The sequence below is a fragment of the Pungitius pungitius genome, chromosome 8 (genome assembly GCF_949316345.1).
Source record: "Pungitius pungitius chromosome 8, fPunPun2.1, whole genome shotgun sequence".
Classification (NCBI taxonomy): Eukaryota; Metazoa; Chordata; class Actinopteri; order Perciformes; family Gasterosteidae; genus Pungitius; species Pungitius pungitius.
The window spans coordinates 15,752,320-15,775,002 of record NC_084907.1 but is presented as its reverse complement, the minus strand read 5'-3'; the positions used below and the strand labels follow the sequence as shown (position 1 = coordinate 15,775,002).

General features: G+C 41.1%; 1 protein-coding gene across 1 annotated transcript; it reads left to right on the top strand.

The window, feature by feature from the left end:
- Positions 1–1,872: 1,872 nt before the first annotated feature.
- mapkapk2a (MAPK activated protein kinase 2a) lies at positions 1,873–21,289 on the top strand. The gene is made up of 10 exons (XM_037490743.2): positions 1,873–2,635; positions 14,294–14,433; positions 18,139–18,203; positions 18,412–18,491; positions 18,663–18,789; positions 18,901–18,976; positions 19,074–19,198; positions 20,426–20,511; positions 20,630–20,710; positions 20,909–21,289. Exons 1-10 carry the CDS (start codon positions 2,396–2,398, stop codon positions 21,056–21,058), a joined length of 1,170 nt encoding a protein of 389 aa, XP_037346640.1. The 5' UTR covers positions 1,873–2,395; the 3' UTR covers positions 21,059–21,289.
- The last annotated feature ends 1,394 nt before the right edge of the window (positions 21,290–22,683 follow it).

Below are 22,683 nucleotides of genomic sequence, written 5' to 3'. Positions count from 1 at the left end.
TTTAGAGTATTCTGTTGGGTCTGTTTGTCTTATAATGGAATGAAATAATAACGTAGCTGACTCAAGGTTCTTTGAGGAAGCCAATGTTGTCTCTGTTGTGTTGTCAACCATGTGCACATAAACAGAAGTTATCTGAGTTTACCGCTCAGCTGACATCCAATGACACTAATGACGTGTATGCATTCCTGAGAAATGAGGTTTGCAGACATTGTCTAGATTTTTCAGAAACACCTTGGTCTTCAGTCGTCAGCCATGTTTTTGCCCTCTACACCATGGCATTTCATCAAGGTATTCTTTAAACCGTCCAGGCCGTGGAGTCTGAGCAACACATGTTGTTATTAGATTTTGGACTGTTCTACTGAAAGACATTTCAAAGGTCACGCAAATGGTCAACGATAATACAGCGCCCCACAAAAATTAGAATTATTATTATATAACTAACACTGTATTGTTATGTGTAACAAACCCTACTTATCTGCTTTCTACAGTTACATTGCAAATACTCTCAGTTCAGCACTGGTGTCATTCAATTCAGAATTCGCTTCTAATAAAACCTTTGATTGTTCTGCCATCTAGTGGTTACATGAAGTGCTGCATTATAATTGGAGGCCACAGCCAGATTATCTGACACATACACTAGTACACCAAGTGTAAAATAAATCAGAGTAAACGACACAGGATATCTGATGTGTTTGCATTTCATTGTGAAATAAAATATGGTTTAAATGGACAAAGAAAGGCAGTTTGAAATGGCTGTGATTACTGCAGCCCTCTATGTTTTTATAGTTGAAATATTATTGCTTAGTCTGATTTAACCGTGAAAGGATAATTTAAAAGTCATTCACCAATATACCTAATCCCCAGGGCAAGTCTCTGACCCACACAGACACAGGCTAAACATGCAGACTGCACACAGAAAGGCTGACTGGTGGAATCCAACTCAAGACCTTATTGCTGTGAGGAGACAGTGCTAACCACCACACCACTGTGAACAGATTTGCTTGGCTTTGTTATTGGAACGATGTTAGAGCCATTTAAGCGTCCTATCTGAGGCAAGACTTGTGTTGAAGTAGCTTGATTGAATTAATGACTTCACTGAAGGTCAGGGCCTAAGCTACTCATGAGATGCTGATGTTGTTTTCCTTGTGATATGGGTGGTCTGAACAACCTTGGGGATGATAACATTCTAAAAAAGATATTATGAAAATGCAAGCGGAACATCGGCTGTGTTGAAATTTTCAAAAAAATAAGATACGAGGGATTCAATTTATTTTATTTTACCACAAACCTTTATCTCAGAGAGTAAGAGAGTACATATTGTTATAGGGTAAGGGTCATACATACATGGAAAATTGTTTAGCAGATTAACAATATTATTGCTTGCACCTCGTTTGAATTTTTACCTTGTGGACTGTCAGCAATGGAGCTGCAAAACAAAGAAAAAGCTGCAGCTTTAATTAGGAAAAGCAGGCTGTAAAAACTCCATTAGTGTGTAACCTTGATATAACCTTGCGGACTCTGGTCAGACGATACTGACTCTATTTATGTCCCTTTCTCTTTTACTACCAAAACATTGCCAAGTGGTTCCCTTCATAGCAACAAAGCCCATGTGCTAACCTCGGTGACCCCTGTGTAGGGATTCATTTAAATATTTAAAGAATGAATGAAATAAAACGTGACGGTTACTTTTGGTTGCAGAGTGCAGTAATCACGTCATAACGTCTGAACTGTATCTGCCGCCTTCGCTCGGTGCCGTTTCGGCCGCAGTCGGCCTGCTTGCGTCCATTGATGAAACAAGCGGCCGCTTCCTGCGTCGCGCTTCTCCTTTAAGCGCTGAAAAAAAAGATCCCGGCTATGACGTCAGTGGCAAAACCTGCTCCGGCTGGGTGTCTGTCCGCCTGAAAGTGAAGTGTGTTCGGCGTGCGGCTGGTGTCGGAGTTTTACCCCCCCCCCCCCCGTCTTTCGTTCAGTGTTGTTGTCGGCTTTTTAACTTCACTCGAGAGCTTTTACGTTACTACTTTTACAACCCAGCCCTGTAAACGATATATGGGACGTTTTTTTTATAAAAGTTCCCGAAGTGCTCTCCGAGGAACCGGTGGACGACGGAAACTACCAGACCAGAGATGGATAAGCTAACCGATAGCTGAGTTGTTAGCCGAGAATCACAGGTCAAGAATAGGATCACGCTAGCATGCTAACCGCTAGCTGATTTAGCATTCCATTGGCTAACCGAGCGACTTCGTCGACCTGTAACGTCCGAACTTCTGCCGGTTATTTCTCGGGCCCGACCGCTAACGTTACGCCGTGGACATTTTGTTGGAGGCCAGCTAACCCAGGAAGAAGACTCGGGTCTGCGTTTTAAAGAGTGGGGAAAGACACAAGTGTTGTCGAGAGCATGCTGTCCAACGCTCAGAACCAGCCACTGTTTCCCAACCCGTCGGGGCAGCAGAACCCCGGCGGGCAGCAGAACACTACAGGCCAGTTCCTCCCCTTCCACGCTCGACCCTCCTTACAGATCAAGAAGAACGCCATAACGGACGACTACAAGGTAACCAGCCAGGTGCTGGGGCTGGGCATCAATGGCAAGGTGCTGGAGATCTTCCAGAAGAAGACCGGAGACAAGTATGCGCTGAAGGTGGGTTCTAGTCGGACGGGTTCAGTCTGTAGAAGTGAGGCATGGCCAGTAGAGACCCAGCCCCCTCGTTTTTAAATGATGTAAACTGTAAATCTGGAAAGAAACGGTTATTCATGTTGTTTTCAGGGTCACACAAATAATAACTAAAACACACACCTGGACATCAGCGACACGAATACAAAGGGCTCAAAGGTCCATATTTGTCTCATCGATGTAAATATTCGTTAGTATTTTGTGGTTACTTAAAGATACATTTTACATATACTGTTTATTGCACACAACAAGGAACCTGAGGAATTTACTAATATTTCTTGAAAAAAGTTTTTGTTAATGTGAAATTTGTAGATACATTTCCGTTGGGGTGATTTATGACCCTGTGAGGGTCGTTGTATGTTTTTACACTTCTCTAATTTTTATTATCATTGGCCATGACTGCTCTACTTAGATACAATCAACCAGAGGTTGGCCGATCAGTAACTAGGTGATCAGTGATTTCAAAATACCTCAAATGGTACCAGCGTATTTTAAAAGTAAACCAATGAATTAATATAAGTTACCTGTGATCTCAGCTGTGATTTGCTGCCCCAGAACACACGGGCTATCTGATACACACCATTTTACAACCTAAGCAGTTATAAAGTTTTTGCAAATGATCCACTATTTATTATGATGAGATGACACTATAACAGGCAAATATTGGATCGTGATTTCAGCCATGTGGTTTCTCTTCCAAAATAGGTTGTGCACAAATTGAATCACAACCTGTAAACATGTGTGGTGTTTAAACAAAAACCTCCAAATAAGTCTAAATAATTGGGTCAAGTGTGTCTATGCATTAAACATGACACACACACACACACACACACACACACACACACACACACAGTCTTGCTGAAACCTATTTGATGTCGTCCTGTATGTTGTTTCTATATCCATGTAGAATAGTATTAAACATAGGAATTCATGTTAAAGAATCCGCAATTCTTCTACTTGTATTTAGACATTTTTGACATTGTGTTTTGGTTTTGGATATCATTGCACCTTAAGGGAACTTTTGTTTTTGCCTTCCAACCATAGTTGGGAAGCTCTCACTGAATTGTTATTAGCAATTGTAAGCGCCCAAAAATGGAATTTGACCCTGGGTGTCTTTCTCAGGCAAGCAACTAGACATTCAGGCATGTCTGTTGAAGACTTTGCCTCAGATTCAGTTCAATGATGGGACTGTTTAAGGCCACGTCAGAACGAGCAGTAAAACATTTCAAAATGTTTTTCTCCATTCATTCACCTGTTAACACCACCTAATAATACATAGAGCCATCGCTGCAAGCACAGTTCCTTGTTGCGATATTGTTTCCTGCTGCTTGGTTACTGTTTTGAAGGGACATAACGAATTCCCCGTCCAGACAGGCCATTATGAAATCCTTATCTGGGCTTATCTGTCTGTTTGGTGTCCTGCCTCCTAAATGGTGGAATAAGCCCCCGAATGAAATCAGGACAGCAGAAGTTCATACAGCTTCCGCCACAAATAACCGTCTCTGTGACTCAATGTCACTTACATATTGCACCTTCTGGTTTGGCTTTCTTAGAGAGTGTTTCCCCTACCATTTATTAACGCGCACATAGGTGCACGCACATGCAGGTGAGCACACTCCCACCCGACGGTGTCTGTCCGCAAAACGTAATCTGATTATTGCCCTTTCACATTAAATGAACATTATACCTTATTGTGGGAAAAGACTGACTTTGCATCATGTTTTTCCTGCAATATGAATGAATGAACGAACGAACGAACGAATGAATGAACATGATCTTTCACAAAAACTTTTTAAGGTCCTGTTTTTCTAGTAAAATATTTCAACACGTGCACTTTAAGAGCAGCTGCAGTGCATGTGCTGAGACATGACTCCTCGTTAAAAGTGAAGCCAAAACATGTCCATCTCTGTCAGATTTTTAATTACGGTCCTTGATAGGACATGCAGCTTGGTTTTCTGTGAGCTCACATTTTATACATCAATATCTCCATGGATCATGTCCATCGCAAATTCTGATTCCGTATACATTGTGCAACCGTACTACCCGGGTAGGTTGAGGCCGGGCTTCCATCCTGGATTGGAGGTAGTTTTAATGCTACCGTGTTAATGTGATTATTTCAGGTTACCAAAGTTTAAACCGCATGGACTCGCTGTCACAATATAAACATTTTTGTTGTGCGATTATTGCACCAACATTTATTGTGAAATGCGATATTATTGCAATTTTCAGACCCATGTTATGCCCCTGAAAACATAATGACAATACAATAGCATAGTAATACAAGTACACTATTTCAAAGAACAGGACGTTTTATTTCTCAAAATAGTTGGACATTAGAATCGGAATGTGAAAAAATATATTCTAAATAAAACTAAAAAAACAATAAGTGCAAGGGACACAGAGCGGGCGAAGCATCAAGCTTGGTGTGACGCGGTTGAGCTCGAGGATGAAAGACCGATGGTTGTGAGATTTTAGCTTAGTTGTGTTGCTCGTACACATTGATTGGCTCTCCTCTCTCATTCGGCTCAAAGCCAAAATGTTCTCACTGTGAAGACAACATAGACGTTTAAGGCCCAAGCAGGAACTAGATGTTGAAGGGGAGTTTATAGAAACACGGTATTACGAGTTGACATGCACGCACGCCAACAAGATCACAAGATCCCTCTTGAAGAGGAAGTAGTGAGTATTAGACCCACATGAATGCCTGTAAATGTTGCTTTAACTATGTGGGCTATTTGGTGAACAACATAATGGCACAAAAAAGAATCTTGGTGGTGAAATAGTGAGTGTTCGCGCTTCTAGATAGCTGCCATCTGAGTAATATGACACGTAATATTCAAGATTTACTAATACCGTCTCATTCGGTTTTATGGCCGAATGTAACCAAAAGCGATCGATGCCTCTATGGAATGAACTGACGTCCTTGTTGTCCTGATTGCTGCTGTCCGCTGAGTCAGCGCCATCTCATCTACAAATTCATTAGTTTCGCAGTACACGGCCCAAGGTGACATCACCCGGCAAATGTTTTATCTGTCACAGTGCAGTTTATAAGTGTTTGTTGGAGAGAGACTTGAAGGAAAACAGAATGAAGTCCTAAAAATGTATATTTCACTTTCAAACACGTTCAGGCCGCATTCCGACCTAAAGTAGCACAGAGTTAAGAAGATGCCAATGGGTGTCGTTATTGTTGTAGCTCCAGTGTAAAGATAAGAAACTGAAATGCTTTCACAAAGATTTGTTTGAGTGATACATCTAGTAGTTTGTAGGCTTACCAAATTCCTACATGCAAAACAATCATTTGTATGTGGGGGGGGGGGGATCACTTTTGGTCCATAATCATGTTTGTTTGCTCAGTGCAGGTTAACACGTTTGATTTTCCAATTTAAGTGGATTAGTTATTAATTATTCACCATTGTCTGTCAAATTGTTTGAGTTGTAAATCAAGTAAATATTAATTTAATTGATTTACAACTGATTGATTTAAAAGCTGATAATATTATGATTGATGTATGTTTTGGTAAGTTTGGTGAGAAACCCCCTTCATGCACCCGTAGAATGGGCTAGGCCTCTAGTGTGTGGGTTTAAAGCAGAGGTCCCTAACTGGCAGACCTAGAGGCCACCCCATCCGGACCAGGACCTGAAGCTGAAACAGGCGGTTCTGCACTTGACGGGCGCAGCTTTGTCTTTGGTTGGTTAAAAGTACAGACCAATTGCATACGAGTTAAGCCATCCCGCATGATACCACTCGTCTTTGCATTCCTGGCAGGAGGATATCGTCTCAATACTGCAGACAGAAGAGCGAGATGATAGGAGAAACAATAGGAAGAAAAAGTCAATTACAAATAAAAAGCCTATAGCAAGAAAAAGTGAGACAACACAATTTGGGAAAAAGACGAGTGAAAAGGGCTGTGTGAGGAAAATAAGGAACAAATGACGCTCTGTAAAAAGAGACAAGTCGACAGTGAAAGTGTTCTCATATCCTTAAGCTTTTCAAATTCCATTATGAGGCCCAATGAACACCTCCACAAGAGGAGGAGATTTCCTCTGATGCATCCACGCCCAGGTTTAAAATCCTGGCAGGACAATAGAGCTCATTATCCCACTGAGCAAAAAGTAGGGGAGTGGGATACATACATTCTATAAAAATGTGTTATGATTTAATATTTATAATTGGCTATGACTTTAAGAGGGAGTTTATGCTTTTCTTCTTTATTTTATTTTTTCTAAATTACACTATTTTATAGTGAAAAGCAGCCCTACCTTATTTTAGTTATTGCAAGAATATTATTTATATTTGCAGTCATATGTTCAGTTCTTTGCCACATGACAATAGTTTGTCAATAGTTGTACTGAATTCATTTGATTTGTTATTTGTGTATTGATGACATGCAGATGTTGAACTCCATCCCTCTAATCACGCTAAACAGTCACATTATGATCTTCTAGAACTTTTCTCTAACAGGACCTCTTTACATTTTAGTTGAATACCCCTGCTCCAAAGTTTGATGAGGTTGTCAGTTTCGTAGACGGTACCACAGGCCAACGGTGAGAGCACATTTAAAAATGTATATAAATGTAGTTTCACTATATGGACACTGTCACCTTAGAGTAGAATTGGCCATGTTGATCCAAAAGTCTCAGCTTTTCAGTTCCACGGTATTTCTGTAATTCCAACAGACTCTCAAAGACAGCCATATCTCAGCTGTTAATGTGAAATAACACTTTTTTTAAAACCAAAATAATTGCGCAATCAACTCCTCCCGCTTGGTCGAAATAATCTCATGGATTCAATGAAGTAAGAGAAAGAAATGTTGTTAACGGTAAACGTCTCACAATACACAACTATATGAGCATGGCTTTCATCAGAGCGATGCCGTGAGCTACTACAAATTCTATCACTGTTCAGTTTTTTGGGTGAGAAAGGACTCTTTTTGTTACAAATTCCTCTTGCTCCCTGACATTAATTGAGGAATTAACCAGTTTCCTGTACATGAAAATCCATTCAAACCAACGGGTTTTAGGGATGTTAACAAAGAACCCACCAGAAGTCTTAACCCCAAGTGATGCTTCATGGAGATTAACTGAAATGTCTGTCGTTATGTTGACGTAATTATTGTTAATTATATAAGTAACTAAATGTTTTGGCCACATTTTGTGAGTCGGTGAGTCATAAGTTGCTCTTCCTGCAATTGGGAAAGGTGGAAGTCAGTGTGGTGAAGCCAACACACCTGCTCGGGGTTGGTGAAGAAAAAACAGAACTGGAAACATTTGTGTGTTCAAGCGGAGGCTGTTTCTTGTTTAATGAGGCAGACGGGGACAAAGGCAGATTCAAGAGCATTTATGTGGTGTGGATGGTGACATTTTTTTTGGAGCACACCTTTTAGACAAAGTCTGTATTCTTTTCCAGTGTAATCTCAAAGAAAGATTTCAGAAATCCAAATCCATTAACAGTTAAACGAATGGAAAAGCCGGCTCCGCCACTCTGCTCCAATTTCACCCAGCTGCAACGTGAACGAGGCGCGCGTATGTAACTTCATGGGAGATGCGCCTAGTAATCTGTTTTTGCTTTAAGTCGGCTCTCCGTGAAGGGGCTGAACGGCAGGCTGTGGTGTCTTAAGTGCGTATTGTTTGTGGTTGTTGTGTCAAAACGATGAGCTCATGGGGATCTAATTTCTCCTCTCAGATTATTGTGAACATATTTGTCCCAAACAAACAGATTAACTGAAGGAAAAGCTCTTCTGGTAAACATTTATCTTGGTGTTGTAAGCTCCTTTTTAGACATAATACTATTACTGTTGTGTGATTGGCGGCAGCGTCGACCAACCCCCACGCTTTCCCTTACTGGCTATTTGGAAGGATGTGGTATTGTAGTTGTGATGAATGCAACCAGAGTCCTGTGATGCATACTCACTCACTTTGTCATACTGAAACAGCACGTCTTTATGAATGGCTGCATGTGCTCTTTAAAAGCTCTTAACAGCTCTTAATCATTTCATGATTTTGTCGATACTGGACTCATTCGCCGCCAACTAGTCTTTGTTTGTATTTTGTTCTGCTAGTTAATTAGTTCACAATTAACTAACTAAGGAAGTCTTCCGTTCATTCATTCAACAGGCTACATGTGCTCTCTGTTGATCTTGTATCTTGTCATTCGCCCAAATACTTAAAAACACTCTAATCTAAAGCCAATTAGTTTTTGTTCCTAATTTCTCCAATCAAAATTGTCCATTATATTTTGTGTAAATCTTGTGTCTTTAGATTCTGACACAATGTGAACTACTTTTTACAGGTTATTTTTTCATAACCAAGGAACGAGGAAATGAGCTCACCTGCTTCCTTACCAAGATTTAAAGTCGTAAATTATGTTTATTGTCAGAGGGGGATCAAATAGTCTACTGGCCACTACATTGTTTTCTTCCAGCCACCTCTGAAACATACATGTATATTTGAAGAAAAAGTGAATTCTGGCAGTGTTTGCAGGTGACCGGAATTCAAATCACGTGCCAATGCAAATATTCAGGAAAATGATGTCATCTGTTTAATGTCCTCACTAAAGCTCATTTAATAACATGTTATGTGTATGGGGTTTAAAAAAAGTATACAAATTTTGATGGATAAGTTGTGTGTGTTTTTTTTGTAAAACTTTGTCCTGGGGGGGAGATCAACTTCCTTCCTGAAGCAACTGCTCTGACTGCACTGCTCTAGGTCTGAAAATATACTCTGTGTGTAAACACACTCACACATTTTTAAAGGGTGATTAATAATGCCTACCTTTTAAAAAAAACAAAAGCCTCTCTGGCGATCGTGTGTGACCCAATGAGAGGGACTGAAATGAGATTCACGACGTTTGTGCTGAAAGGCAGCTATTTACTTACTATTTATAATTTAGCTGGAAACCATATTATAAAAGCAATATGGTGCTTGAGGCAGTACTTTATCTTCAATAATGTAACAGCTCATGGGTGTTGTTAGTGAATAATAAGGCATCAGAAGGGTTCGAGTGGCGCCGGTTCAAAGGGACCAATAGAAGTGTTTGTATGCCTCAAGTCTGGAGTTCACCTTTTTAGTGACACTCATCTGTTCCGTATCTCTCTTGCTACCCTGCTGTTCCTCTTTAAAGACTTCACTCCTTCATTCTTCCACGCAGATCTCCCGGCCTGTATCAGGAAGTGAGACCGCTGTTTGTGTGTCATGCAGATGTCATACTCTCTCACTTCCTCCCCCTTGTCAGACACTTTTTATATGAACATGTGTTCAAGGACACCTGCTGGCTAAAAAAATGAATTCATCTGCAAGCGAGTTTTCTGTCTCGACAGGCAAAACAAGCATTACTCACAGAACTGGTTGAGCTTTAATCAGACCTGTGATACCTTTTGATAAAACTCCGCAGTTGCAAACAAATATTTTTTTTATTAATGTCAAACCATTTCCAACATGTGTGGATGTTTTGTTTTGGTAATTAGAGGCCTGTCATGTATTTATATGCAACCACGTAAAATCCAACAATACATCAAAACAGAAGCACACTGCTAACTTAAAATATACGTCACCTTCAGTCTGACACAACATGAACTATTTGATTTTTATAATCACATAAAGCAGTGCAGTTGTTTATATGGATTTAACACACACTCAATACACAAATAAGTGTGTGTGTGTGTGCGTGCGTGCGCACATGAAAATCTGATGATCCTTTAAGGCAAAGCAGATGTCTTTAACCAGATCATGTCCTTTTGACACACAAACATGTTTGCTGCTTCACAGAGAGCACAAAAACTGACGTGCGCACACACACACACAATAGCACACACTGCTATACTTCTGTTTGACCGTTTTTGTGAGCACGCCCCGCTTAACCCATCACCCCTCAATAATCTCTGCACCCCATCACCCTCCCAGGGACATTTTTCTCCACCCTGGACTTTCTCTTCGGCTCATGGCGAGTGGCAGGTGGAGGATGGGTGCCCCCTTTAAAGCGTACCCCCCCCCTCTCACCTCCCACTGTCCTGTGGGGAAGGAGCTTTTGTGTTGGCTTGAGGAAGTGTATTGTGCGCCCATCTGCCCCCCTCATCTCCTTTCTCCAAAACCTTCACTGTTTACCCTCAAAGGGCCATCAGCAGATGGGGTACTTTGTATTCACAACAGCAGAGAGGTGAATGTGGGGGGGGGGGTTATGGAGGTCTGTTATCATTTGATGGGCTAATATTAGTTTCCCTGCATGATACTTGTTTCCAAATATGTGTACATCTATTACTTCAGACAGTTGAGTCCAAGAAATGACAGTTACAGTGAACTAGGGCTGTCAAAATGGAATTCCCTTTAAAAAAAAACACGTATATTATTTTTTAATATTGCAATATTAGTCAGTACAGTAGCCTGCCAGCCGCGAAGCAGACAGTCACGCCGCTGCTGCTGCTGTTTTTTTTACATTTGAATATTCATTTTCTCATTCAAAATTTAAATATATATTTGAATTTAGAATATTCGTTGACAGCCCTACAGTGAACTCATTGTCACGTTCAAGAAACCAGTTTGAGATGCAATGAGCTTCATGACTTGGTGCATTATCCTGCTGGAACGTGCTGTGTTGCCATTGTTGCGATTCCAGATGCAGTCAGGCAGGCGATATCAATGATGTCGTGGGGCCATAAATATAGCTTTGAATTCTCTGATTTTTTTATTAATCGTTTTTGCCGCCATAGAAATATTTCTGAATTCTGAAAAAAATGCTCTGTCTTCCAGTAATAAAACACAATTGTCTGCCTATAAACTGGTTATCTCATTTACAATACAAAAGAATTCTGTGGTGCAGTGGTTTTAAATGTAATGTTTGGGTGCATTTGAAGTGATGTCGGTGCATTCTAGCGGCTGAGAGTGTTTGAAGGATCCCAGTGCAAAAGTTCTGTCCTCTGCCTGACGTTTTGTGTGCAAAGGGTCATGTCTCTTTTTGGGCGTTTATTTGACTGTGCTGTGACGCAGAGAGTGGGAGCCCCCCGTGTTTGTTCTTCCCCCCACGGGGTGGTTGAACTGTGCTGTGTGTTCACTGCTGAGATAAAGCAGAGGGTAGAGCCATACACACTACGCGACTCCTTATTGCGCCGTCCCCCTCAAACCTTTGCTTCCCGTCCCCACAATTTAACAATTTAACAAAATAACACACATCATGATTTGAATAAGAGCAAAAGCAACTTCTCCAGTATATACGGCATGTTATCTCTTATCTGTCATGTCTTTCCTGTCTATTCACTGGTCTTCTTTTTTATATTTCCTGGGTAGTTTCTTTCCTTTTTTTTGGTATGTCTTTAATTTCTTTTAAACTTTTTAGCCAAATCAGAAACTACATATAGGTGTGCAATAATTCATTGCTTTCCTCCAGACACGGCACCAGTGTGTGGAGCCAAATCCAGGTCAAAAGTTTTGTTCATTTGAAGAAAAAAAAGTGTTGAGCAAAGTTAGTTGAACAAAAATTTTTTTTTTCATTCTTCGCTTGTATTTTTTGATATTCACTGTATTATATTTTTCGGTTGCAGCTTTTATATTTTCAAAACTTATATTTTCATCTTCAGAGCTTTTTTTAACGTTCTGATCTTTTTTTTTCTTCACATTCAGACTTTTGACCCTGATGTGGCGTGAAGGGGCGGGGCATCATCTGAGAGGGGCGTGTTGTTAGGCAGCCCTCTAACAGTTACATTATTGAAGATAAACTGCCTCAAGTACCTTGTTGCTTTTATAATACGCTTACCAGCAAAATTATAAATAGTAAGTAAATAGCTGCCTTTCAGCACAAAATAGTTGTAGCCACAAAACATTGTATCTAATTTCAGTAGTCTAGAAATTACTTAAAATATAAAAGTAAAAGTAATGTAAGGGAGAAAGAAATGTCCATTAATTAACAACAAAGGGACACATCTATCGACCTGTATTTTTAGGCTTTATCTGCAAATCCCTTTGTGTTCATTTCTAAAGCCTCGCATTAAGACACCCGTCACTTTATTTAAGAAGCTGCGCTACTTGCAAGTCGCTGTGTTGTGCCAGGATCTCAATGAAGTCAGAAAGAACATTGGCGGCCAACCCATGGTCAAGAAGATACTCATTTGACGTTATATAGAACTTGCATGGATGGAGGAGGCGGGTTCATGTCGCTAAATACCCAACTGAGATTGGCTTGTGCGGTTCTGAAAAAGGATCCGACCACTTTTCGCACACTCTGATTTGCGTCATCTGCAGGGGCAACGAGGAGAGAACCAATAGGGTGTCTGATATTTGCGTGAAAATGTAAGGATTAGGAGTAAAACGTTGTCTGATAATAAATACTCCAGTATAGATACCCCAAATTTCTACTTAAGTAAGATACAAAGTATTTGTACTTTGGTTAAGTAACAATCAGAGCGCTGGATTTCATCGACTCGTATTCAAATATTTGGTATGTCCACCTTTTGCAGCAGTTACACCAGCACATCTCTCTGGCATGGTGTCAATATAGTTCCTGAGATCTTCCACACTAATGTTATCCCATGCCTTCTGCAACTCAAGCCAAAGGCTTTCCTTTGAATGCACAATAGATCTGTCCAGTTTATATTCCACGTCGCCCCAAATGTGCTTGATGGGGTTGAGGCACCAGAATGTTGGCGTATACTTTCTTATCCGTGATGCCGTCAATTTTCACCAAGTCACCTGTTCCTGAAATAGCAAAAGAATCACACTGCTGTGTCCTTGGACTCTTGCATCACCAGCAATTTAACCACGATCACACCTGACAAGGAGTACATAACCAATTTGGCTTCTTCTGGAAAGGAACATAAATGTGTGCCATTGACAGTGAAATAGGCCTGGCTTGTTTTTTTATAAGACTCTATTTTATAGTTTATACCGCATAATGATGACTTTGTAGATATTTCATTCGTGAAATGGGTATTTTAATGGACAATTAACGAAAAACAACTGAAATCTCTTGTCTTTCAGTCATTTTTCAAAAGTATAGACAAGTCAAGTGACCAGAGTTGGGCAAAATACATCAAAATGTATTTTGTTACAAAATAAATGTATTAAAATAAAATGTCCTTGTTTAGCATTCTAACAAAAGTTTCAGGAGCGAAAAAAAACTGACACAAAATATCAAGCAGTGCATTAATTAACTCTTACCTGGACTTTCTGGAGAGTAGTTCTGGAGGACATTGCACTGTTGGTGTATTTATAATGAACCAGTGGTGAATAAATATTATGACAGTAACTTGGTGCTTTTATTGAGTGGTGTGTTGATATAGCGACACATAAAGAGGGTGCTACAACCACACGTACACGACTTGGAAAAGGCTGCGCTACGTCTGTTCAACATTCTGCCAGCTGATGGCAGCACTGTGCTTCTGTCTGCTATGTTTACTATTCATGTGATGTAATAGTGTAACCCAATTTGTCAATTGGTTTCATGTCGTCTAGTGTTTACAGAATGTATGTCTCACTTCTTTATCCCACAAGACAGCTGATCAACTGGTGCCCAGTAATTGTTGTGTGTGGCAAATGGGCATTTAAACAGTAGTGGTAACTTGCAGTATATTTTACAATTGACCTGTTTCTACATTTGATGTTTACCGGCCTCGCCCTCCTTGTCTCTGACCTTCTGTCCAGATGCTGCAGGATTGTGCCAAGGCCCGTAGGGAAGTGGAGCTGCACTGGAGGGCTTCTCCCTGTGCCAACATTGTGCGCATCATTGATGTCTATGAGAACCTCTATCAGAGCAGGAAGTGTCTGCTTATTGTCATGGAGTGGTGAGTGCACAGTATCGGTGTCGTACACACTAAAATACCTTTCCTTGGTGAATGACATTTTCATTAATGCAGATCATTGTCCCCTGTCTTTTGAGTGCGTTTTCAGCAGATACATTTAGGTTGTTCGCAGAGATCCACCGATAACAACGCGGGATTGGAGGTCTGTGACAACGGCCCCATCTATTGTTGGATACCATTCATTAGATAAATCAGTCCGCATATTTATGTCCATCCATTTATTTGTTGCATTTAGTTATACAATATTAGAATAGCATCTTTAACTCGAGCCTGACCTTGCCTTTCCATTCAAAGGTTGCTCACTTCCTCGCTGCGAAGCTTACCGCTAATTATTGCCGACACTGCTATCGGATCAGCAATCGCTGTCAAGCTGACGGCACACATGAGTCATTAGTGGTCCATCGCTCGCTGCTTCTTTTTTTTTTTTTTTTTTTTTTTTTTTAAACCAAAGCCTGCTTAACATGCAGACATGAGAGTTTCACAAAGATGAATTAAACTAAAATGAATAGCGGAGACTGGGGGGGGGGGTTTAATTCTCCTTTTCTAACACAATGGATCTTATTGTCTGAGCATCTGAACTGCGTGTGTAGCACGTGAAAGGTACTCAGTCTGCCTTTCAAAGTGGGAAACAATTAAAAGATAAATGAAATGATGTTACGTATAGCTGGTATATGTATTAAAAATAACTAGAGGGTGCAATGTACTGGGATTCGCTTCTCCCTCTCGGAGCTGGGCTTAAAGACGCTTCCATAGGTGAGCTTTTAAGCCAAGGGTGCCATGCAGTGGCTGCATATAGCGGTGTCACGGCACGCTGCCTGTTCGCTGCCCGTGCCGCCCAGAACGTATGCTTCATTGGCACGGGCTGTTTGGGCTCAAAGGATATCCTTTAGTAAGGGTTCTACAGGACTGTGGGAGGTCAACGTCCCTCTAAAGGGATCTGGAATATAGCTCTTAATGTAAATTTAGGCACATAGTGCTGCGGCTTTAGTTATGAGTTAACTGGGCAAATGTGTTTATAAAAAACATACAGGATATTAATATTTAATTAATTACAGATTTAGTTTGCTTTGCCAAAATGTAAATGTACATTCAATTAAATACTCTGGTTATTACTCGACTAAACATAAAATGGCATTCTGCAGTTTTAAGACTTGGGAAGCCACGTTAAAGAAAAGCTCCTTACCTCAAGTGTACTAAGCATGTTTTAGCCAGGTCAATTATTGTAAATCTGTACGACCTTAGTAGAAAATGGCTCATTTCTTCGAAATGAGTGCAGTGCCTTTTCCTCTATTTTATATTTCCATCTTCCGCACTTTAAAACCACCAAACCCTTAACAACTTGTCCCACGTGCACTAAAAACATATTGTGGTTACTCACTGAGCGGATGTAGTGGTCACGTCTACCTTTAAAACTCACATGCACAACTGCTGCAGGTGAAGACAGTTTCGGTGAAAATTGCATGGAATGGCATAATGAAAAGTAGTTATTCTGATGAAACTAAAACATTTCCTTGAATATCACACTCGAGTCAGCTTTCCTTGTGACACAGTGCACATTGAGTCAGTGTGATGACCCATATTCTGCTGTTCAAGTATTCTCCCATGTTGTGTAAAGGGTCACTGTCAAGTCATCTACTCTTGCACCAATATATTTCGCTTCAAAACTGAAAGGATAGAAATCCTTAAACGAGTTTGGGTTGTCAAGCCACTGACGAGTATTGAAGGTATTGAGAAAAGTTTGACTGGAAGAAAGATAGAAAAAAAACAGCTGATGTGTTTTTCTTCCAAAGTGGTTTGTTATCTGCATGTGAATCTCAAGGTCTCCTCTGTCGCGTCTTCACACTGTCTAAGATATGCTACCAATCTTGACTGAAACTGTGTCAGGGTGTAACAAGATCACGAAGATGTTAGATGTGCGATTTCTGTTCTGCTGAGAATTCACACTTCACCAATAGACATCTTTTTTCAAAAGCGCAGGGTGGGGTCAGCGTGACCACAGGAAATCATGAGACTGGCGTGAACAACGTTGGCTTTCCTGCCGGGAGGTATCGCGCCTTGAATCGCGTTCATCGCAAGAGATGATCTCTGATTGCCTGCAGGCAAAGTGTGAGCGATGGCTTTTTGAGAATGAAGAAGCGATGCTGTGGTTGAGCGGTGCGCCTCTGGGTCTGCGAGTCCCGTTAACACACGCGTGACTGGTGAAGCGCCTCTGGGCTTGTCACAGATGATTGGACCTGAAACTCACAGTCATTCTGAGCAAATAGATTAAATGAAACTGATCATGAAGTTCATAGTGGTGGAAGTCTCCTACTCAGCCTCATGCCTATTGAACAAAGGTTAACAAGCATTAGCTTTGGATTTAGCATTTTCTGTCATCATAGTCCAAAGCATACTTGTGTTGGTAATGGTTGTAGTAAAGAGCCATAATGTTTTTTCCATAATATTCGACTACATTTCTAGAGGGTTTTGTTCAACGACATTACAACAATGCAACGAGAAAACCTAATCACCCTGATTAGGACTACAACCCTATAACAACTATAAAGAACATGCTGTGCTCCTTGCCCACTACAGGGCCATTCCATTGAAACTACCAACATTATAATTTACAGAATCTTACATTTTAATCTTTCAAAGTTGAATACTTTTCAGATGAAACACATTAGTTACAAATAGTGACACCTCTCTTTACCACACGAGTCCTAGCAGAATGAACTCAAAGCCTACATTACATTACTTCTGCAACTACTACATTATCTACTTGCAGTGAAAGCACACACACACACACACACCAGACTGGTACAAATAAAAGTGTTTTTGAGTGAGTGTAACAACAATATATTCCACCAAGGAGGACGAGGTAATCGGTTGGCTCCGGAAATGATTTCCTGCTTCATCATGAAACATTTGTCGATTAGTGCTTTCCATGTTCTTATTTCCCTAACACGTAGATGTCCCCTGATACGTCTCTCTGTCTCTCTCACACACACACACACACATACACACACCTCCAACATGTAGGGCCGCGTCCTGAAAGTCGCTCTCCCATCTATCGTCTCCCATAAACGTCACAGCTTTGCCTCTGCTGAAGCTGAACTCCGGTGCACCTTAATAGATCACTGGTTTATTGCAGTGTCGTATTGGTCAGACGCAAGGTGTGTACGGGCCCATCAAAAAACATTCCCATGGGTGTGGCTGGGATTGTACCATCTTCTTTAGCTCTGGTGAAGAACCAGTTCAGTGGCTTTCACCTAATGTCTGCTCCTCTGCCAGCAAACCAGTGAAAACAATCCATTACATCACAGCCAGCCCACAATTTGGATATAAATAAATAATACACGGCCCTGTGCAGTTATTTGGGCATTGTATGTCACTTTGATTTATTGAATTTTACAAGAGCTAAGCAATATTTCTTCTAATTTTAGTTCAATACTGCGAAATATTGCTGCTGCAGTCTGTTTCACATCGCTGCAATATGTGTTGCATTAGTTTTCCACTGATGCGACTCCCGTCCATGACCTCGTCTCTGTAGAGCTCACAACCACAACCTCACATGATCAGACACTGTCAATCTCCAACGTGTGCTTGTTGCCTCTGGCTAATCTTCACATTACACAGCCATCAAGTCACATCCTGACTTCAAATTTAATACACCAACCCCCCCCCCCCCTTTTTTTTTTTTTGCAGCATGGATGGCGGTGAGCTTTTCAGTCGAATCCAGGACAGAGGAGATCAGGCCTTCACAGAGAGAGGTAATACACATCATCGTTTCTCACTGTATTTTATTACATGATTGCACAGACGTCTGACCACTTTGCGTACTGCCACACGGGAGGTTTGTGATCCTCAGCAACATACAAGTCTTTTACACCCGGTGCTACTGGCACAGCATATAGGGCATGAGGCTGGTGCGTCACTTTGAATCTCTTGTTGACGGAGCCCTTTCTGTCTGCTCTCCAGAGGCGTCGGACATCATGAAAAGCATAGGTGAAGCCATTCAGTATCTTCATGCCGTCAACATTGCTCACAGAGACGTCAAGGTTTGTATCTCGACTTTGCATCATCGCACTGCTTCACCTGAGTAGTCTCCTCGCTGTGTACTGTGAAGTTTGAGTTTTCTGAGAGGAGTGTCGGACGACTGCAGTATCTAAAGGCACGACTCGTGTTGCTTTGCTTTGTTTTCTGACCTGCGTCCTGAATCCTCCCTGCAGCCAGAGAACCTGCTGTATTCCTCAAAGAGGCCCAACGCCCTGCTCAAACTCACAGACTTTGGCTTTGCTAAAGAAACCACCTCCCACAACTCTTTAGCTACTCCGTGCTACACCCCCTACTATGTCGGTAAGGATGTGTGTCTGTCTCCACTCAATCACATTAATAAACCGTTTAAAATGATTATTTCATTTCTCACCCCTATATCTTTTCACTTTATTCCGTCCTTTCTGTCCGCAGCTCCAGAAGTTCTTGGCCCAGAGAAATATGACAAGTCATGTGACATGTGGTCCCTGGGTGTCATTATGTATATCCTGTAAGTCCTTTTAAAAATATCTTTATAACCCTTTATCACGTAGTAGTATTTTCTTGGTGCAATAACTAATATTAGTTTTTTTTTTTAACCACAACAGGTTGTGTGGATACCCTCCTTTTTATTCTAACCACGGTTTAGCCATCTCTCCTGGGATGAAGAAGAGGATCAGGATGGGCCAATACGAGTTTCCAAACCCTGAGTGGTCTGACGTATCCGAGGAAGGTCAGGAGACGTATATACTTACACTTAGTACTTCCCGACTATATGAATGCACTGAGTTTGAGAACATGTTCACTTTTGGGGCTTGGCCTTTTTTCTCAAACGTAACTGAAAACCAAATGATTGAAGGATTATTGTGTTTATAAAAAATGTTTCTCACCATGAAAAACTAATACATCTATTAGTCTTGATAAAAAGTCAAACTAGATCCGAAATAACACTAAATTAATGCAATTTTTCTTTATCATTATCAGCATTCATCAGCAAAAAATGATTTAACCTTAATGTGACCACGAGCTGCGCTCTCGTGTGAACTTTCTGATAAAGAAATAGAAACCAATGCTTGCATTTAACCTTCTATTGAAAATCTGGCACATTCACTACACTTGAAAGTGAAGTTTTTTTTCTGAGTAATGCAAAACCTTTGAAAAAGAAAAGAAACGCTAACGTGATAGATGGGTGTGGGTATACATGGTTTCCCACAAGCTCTCTTGAGACCACAGTGTGAAGGCCTCAGACTTTGTAGGGAGAACCGTGTGCTTCTTCTTACTTAGAAGGCGATTCTCTCCATTTCAAGGTGAAACGCTTCAATCTGGTGCACTTCAAGAACTTAGCAGTGGCTCAGTGGTGGTGGGATCTAAGTACATTTAGGCTCCACAACTTATTTGTCATGTACTTGCACTTTACACTTAAATATATTAATTTGATCTAACTTCTAGTCCACTGATTATCAGAGGGAAATATCATTTTGTTGTGTATTGCATTTATTTAACAACGTTCGTTAATAGTTTGCAGTTTTGCGGCATACTTACGGTCCTTATATTTTGATGCCGATACTTCACAGTAACATTTTGAATGTAGTTTTTTCAGTCCTGTTTATTCTTGTTGGGCGCGGCCCGTCCCATTCATCAGCCCGTGATCGTATGCACTACTTGAATCATTGCTCTGGGCAAAGTTTTTGGGGCAAATGACGGATTCCTGGAAGTGACTAGGTCCATTTCAAGACTTTCAATTTAATGTAACTATTCTTAACACCATCGTACCAGAAGTATTTAAATCGATAGATGGGAAAGTGAATGAATTGAAAAATGTCGCTTTTTACACAGATGTCAAGTTGCTGCAAATAGATCAACGTTGATCGTTTTTACTCCAGGGTTAAAAAAACAGTGTCACTCACTGAACACGTTTCTGTCTCAATCCCTGTTTTTATTCAAATAATTGTTTTTCCAGCAAAACAACTGATTAGGACCCTCCTTAAGACTGAGCCAACGCAGAGGATGACCATCACAGAGTTCATGAATAATCCCTGGATCAATGTAAGCATCTTCTGTGAAGCTCACTTTCCATCGTTTCAACTCGATTGCTCTCACTGAGGTCTTTCCATTGAAGTATGAGTTGTGTGATTTAGATGTATTTCCTTGTGTTTTTCTGAAGCAATCAATGGAGGTTCCCCAGACCCCACTTCACACCAGCCGGGTGCTGAAGGAGGAGAAGGACGCGTGGGAGGATGTCAAGGTTAGATGTCTATTTCTCTTGGTATCAGTTCTGTTCAAGTTCTTTTTATAATTCCATTGTTTTATGGGTAAAATGATCCATTCAATTGTATCTGACATGTCCTTAGGATGCGGCTCGTGACATGGAAAGTAACGTCGCACTGTATTGTTTGGTTACCCCAAACAACACCTAACAAGCTTCTTTTGGCGTGTTTTTCAGGAGGAAATGACCAGTGCCTTGGCGACAATGAGGGTCGACTACGAGCAGATCAAGATCAAGACCATTGAGGACTCGACCAATCCTCTGCTAACAAAAAGGAGGAAGAAAGCCAGTCACCCCATGCCGGACCCCCAGTCTGCTGCCCACTGAGAGTTGCACACATGCATGCACATCCAGACACAGGTTGTAAAAAGGAAGCAATAATTTGTCGACACGTGAGTCGCGCTGCATGGGTTTTTCTCAGTGTTTTATTTTTCATTGCAAATTCTAATGTTTTGTAGGAGTTTGTTTTTCTTACTCTACCGTTTTAACAAAACCATCCCTCTGCTCCGGCAGAGGTGATGTTTATCTGTGTTTTTACACCAGTGAAGAGATTATGAATTCTAGAGATGGGGAGGATTGGGAATCGGTGAGATCCTTCCTTTCCCTAATATCAGGTTGTGTACTCGAGGGGCTTGAATGTAAGAAGACATGAAGCCCTCAGCATTAGCATTAGTTCTGTCTTCATCCCGCAGGCCCTTTCTAGCTCTAACCCCAAACGGAAATGTAAAAAAAAAAAAAAAAAGGCTAAATCCCAAAAAGCAAGGGAAGTTTTCTTTTACCTACATGCAAAGTTAGATGTATTTGAGACTGACAAGTGGAATGTAAGGACTCTGTCCCTGACTGTTGGATTAAGCTGGTAAAGTGAGGGGTGTCTGTCAGCTCCAGGTTGTCTTGGTGAAAGTGGATCGGAGGCCTATGCACTCACGAGGCGCTCTGACAGAGCCTCTGGTGGCCCCGCTCTCCTACCTTAATCTACACTTGTTTTTCAAGTACATAGTTTATTGGGCAGAGAAGGACGCCATGTTTAACTGCAGGAAGTGGCTCGACCTTCTTCCCGCATGTAGCTCATAGGAGAGTAGGAGCCGACCGATACTGTATTTTTTCATGGATTTTATGGACATGTTAGCATAGGCCTTACAGAGTGTTGCCAAAGCAGCAAATGACTTTTATCCCCCTAACTACCTGTTTGGTTCAGGCTTTTTACCAATGTTATTCTTCTTATTTTGTAACATTGCCAGATTATATTTCAGGTTAATGCTATGCAGATGTGTGTCAGCTTGAAGTACTGCTAGGACCTTTTTTTCTTTGTCTCAGAGTTTTTTTTTGTTTGCAAATGTGTAGAAGAGCTGGTGTGCAACAATGTGTTGATGCGTTTCTGTGAGCAGTAGCGTGCTACACTCTCATGGGAATACTGGGCATACTGGGACGGGTTTGGTGACATGCTAGTTTTCTCCAAGGTTCCTCCTCCCCACCTCCCGGGGGAGCGATGGGGAGTAGGGAGTACTCGAGTGCTGCTCCTCGTCCCAGAGCAGGAACTCGTACAATACCACCAGCAAGCTTTCATCGCACTCACCCAACCGGACGCATCCACCTCACACGGGATCATGGGTAATGATTGTGTTCAACGTCACTTAGTAAAATCCCCTCCACATTACCGGTCACTTGGCACCTACGAATCCCCCCCCCCACTGTAAAAATGTTCATTGGTCCTCCAGTTTTTTTTCTTTTTGGCCCCTTCAACACAACTTTTGTAGTGGAAGTGCAGAATTGTCTGTCATTGATTCTGTTAAACTCCATCTGCTGTACTTTTGTTTGCTTTAGCTTTGGATTAAAAAACACACAAACACAAACCTACTCTCATCTTTATTTCTGCGTAAAGTGGAGAACAACCACAATGTAGGTTTTTCTTTAAAAAATTCTAATTTAGAAAATATTTGAAGCATGGGGTAAGT

Bases quoted from the DNA above. Each gene is read 5' to 3' on its own strand.
- mapkapk2a (XM_037490743.2), top strand. From the start codon at position 2,396: ATGCTGTCCAACGCTCAGAACCAGCCACTGTTTCCCAACCCGTCGGGG. The intron at 18,204-18,411 runs GTAATACACATC...TCTGCTCTCCAG, and splicing joins TCAGGCCTTCACAGAGAGAG to AGGCGTCGGACATCATGAAA. The intron at 20,512-20,629 runs GTAAGCATCTTC...GTTTTTCTGAAG, and splicing joins TGAATAATCCCTGGATCAAT to CAATCAATGGAGGTTCCCCA.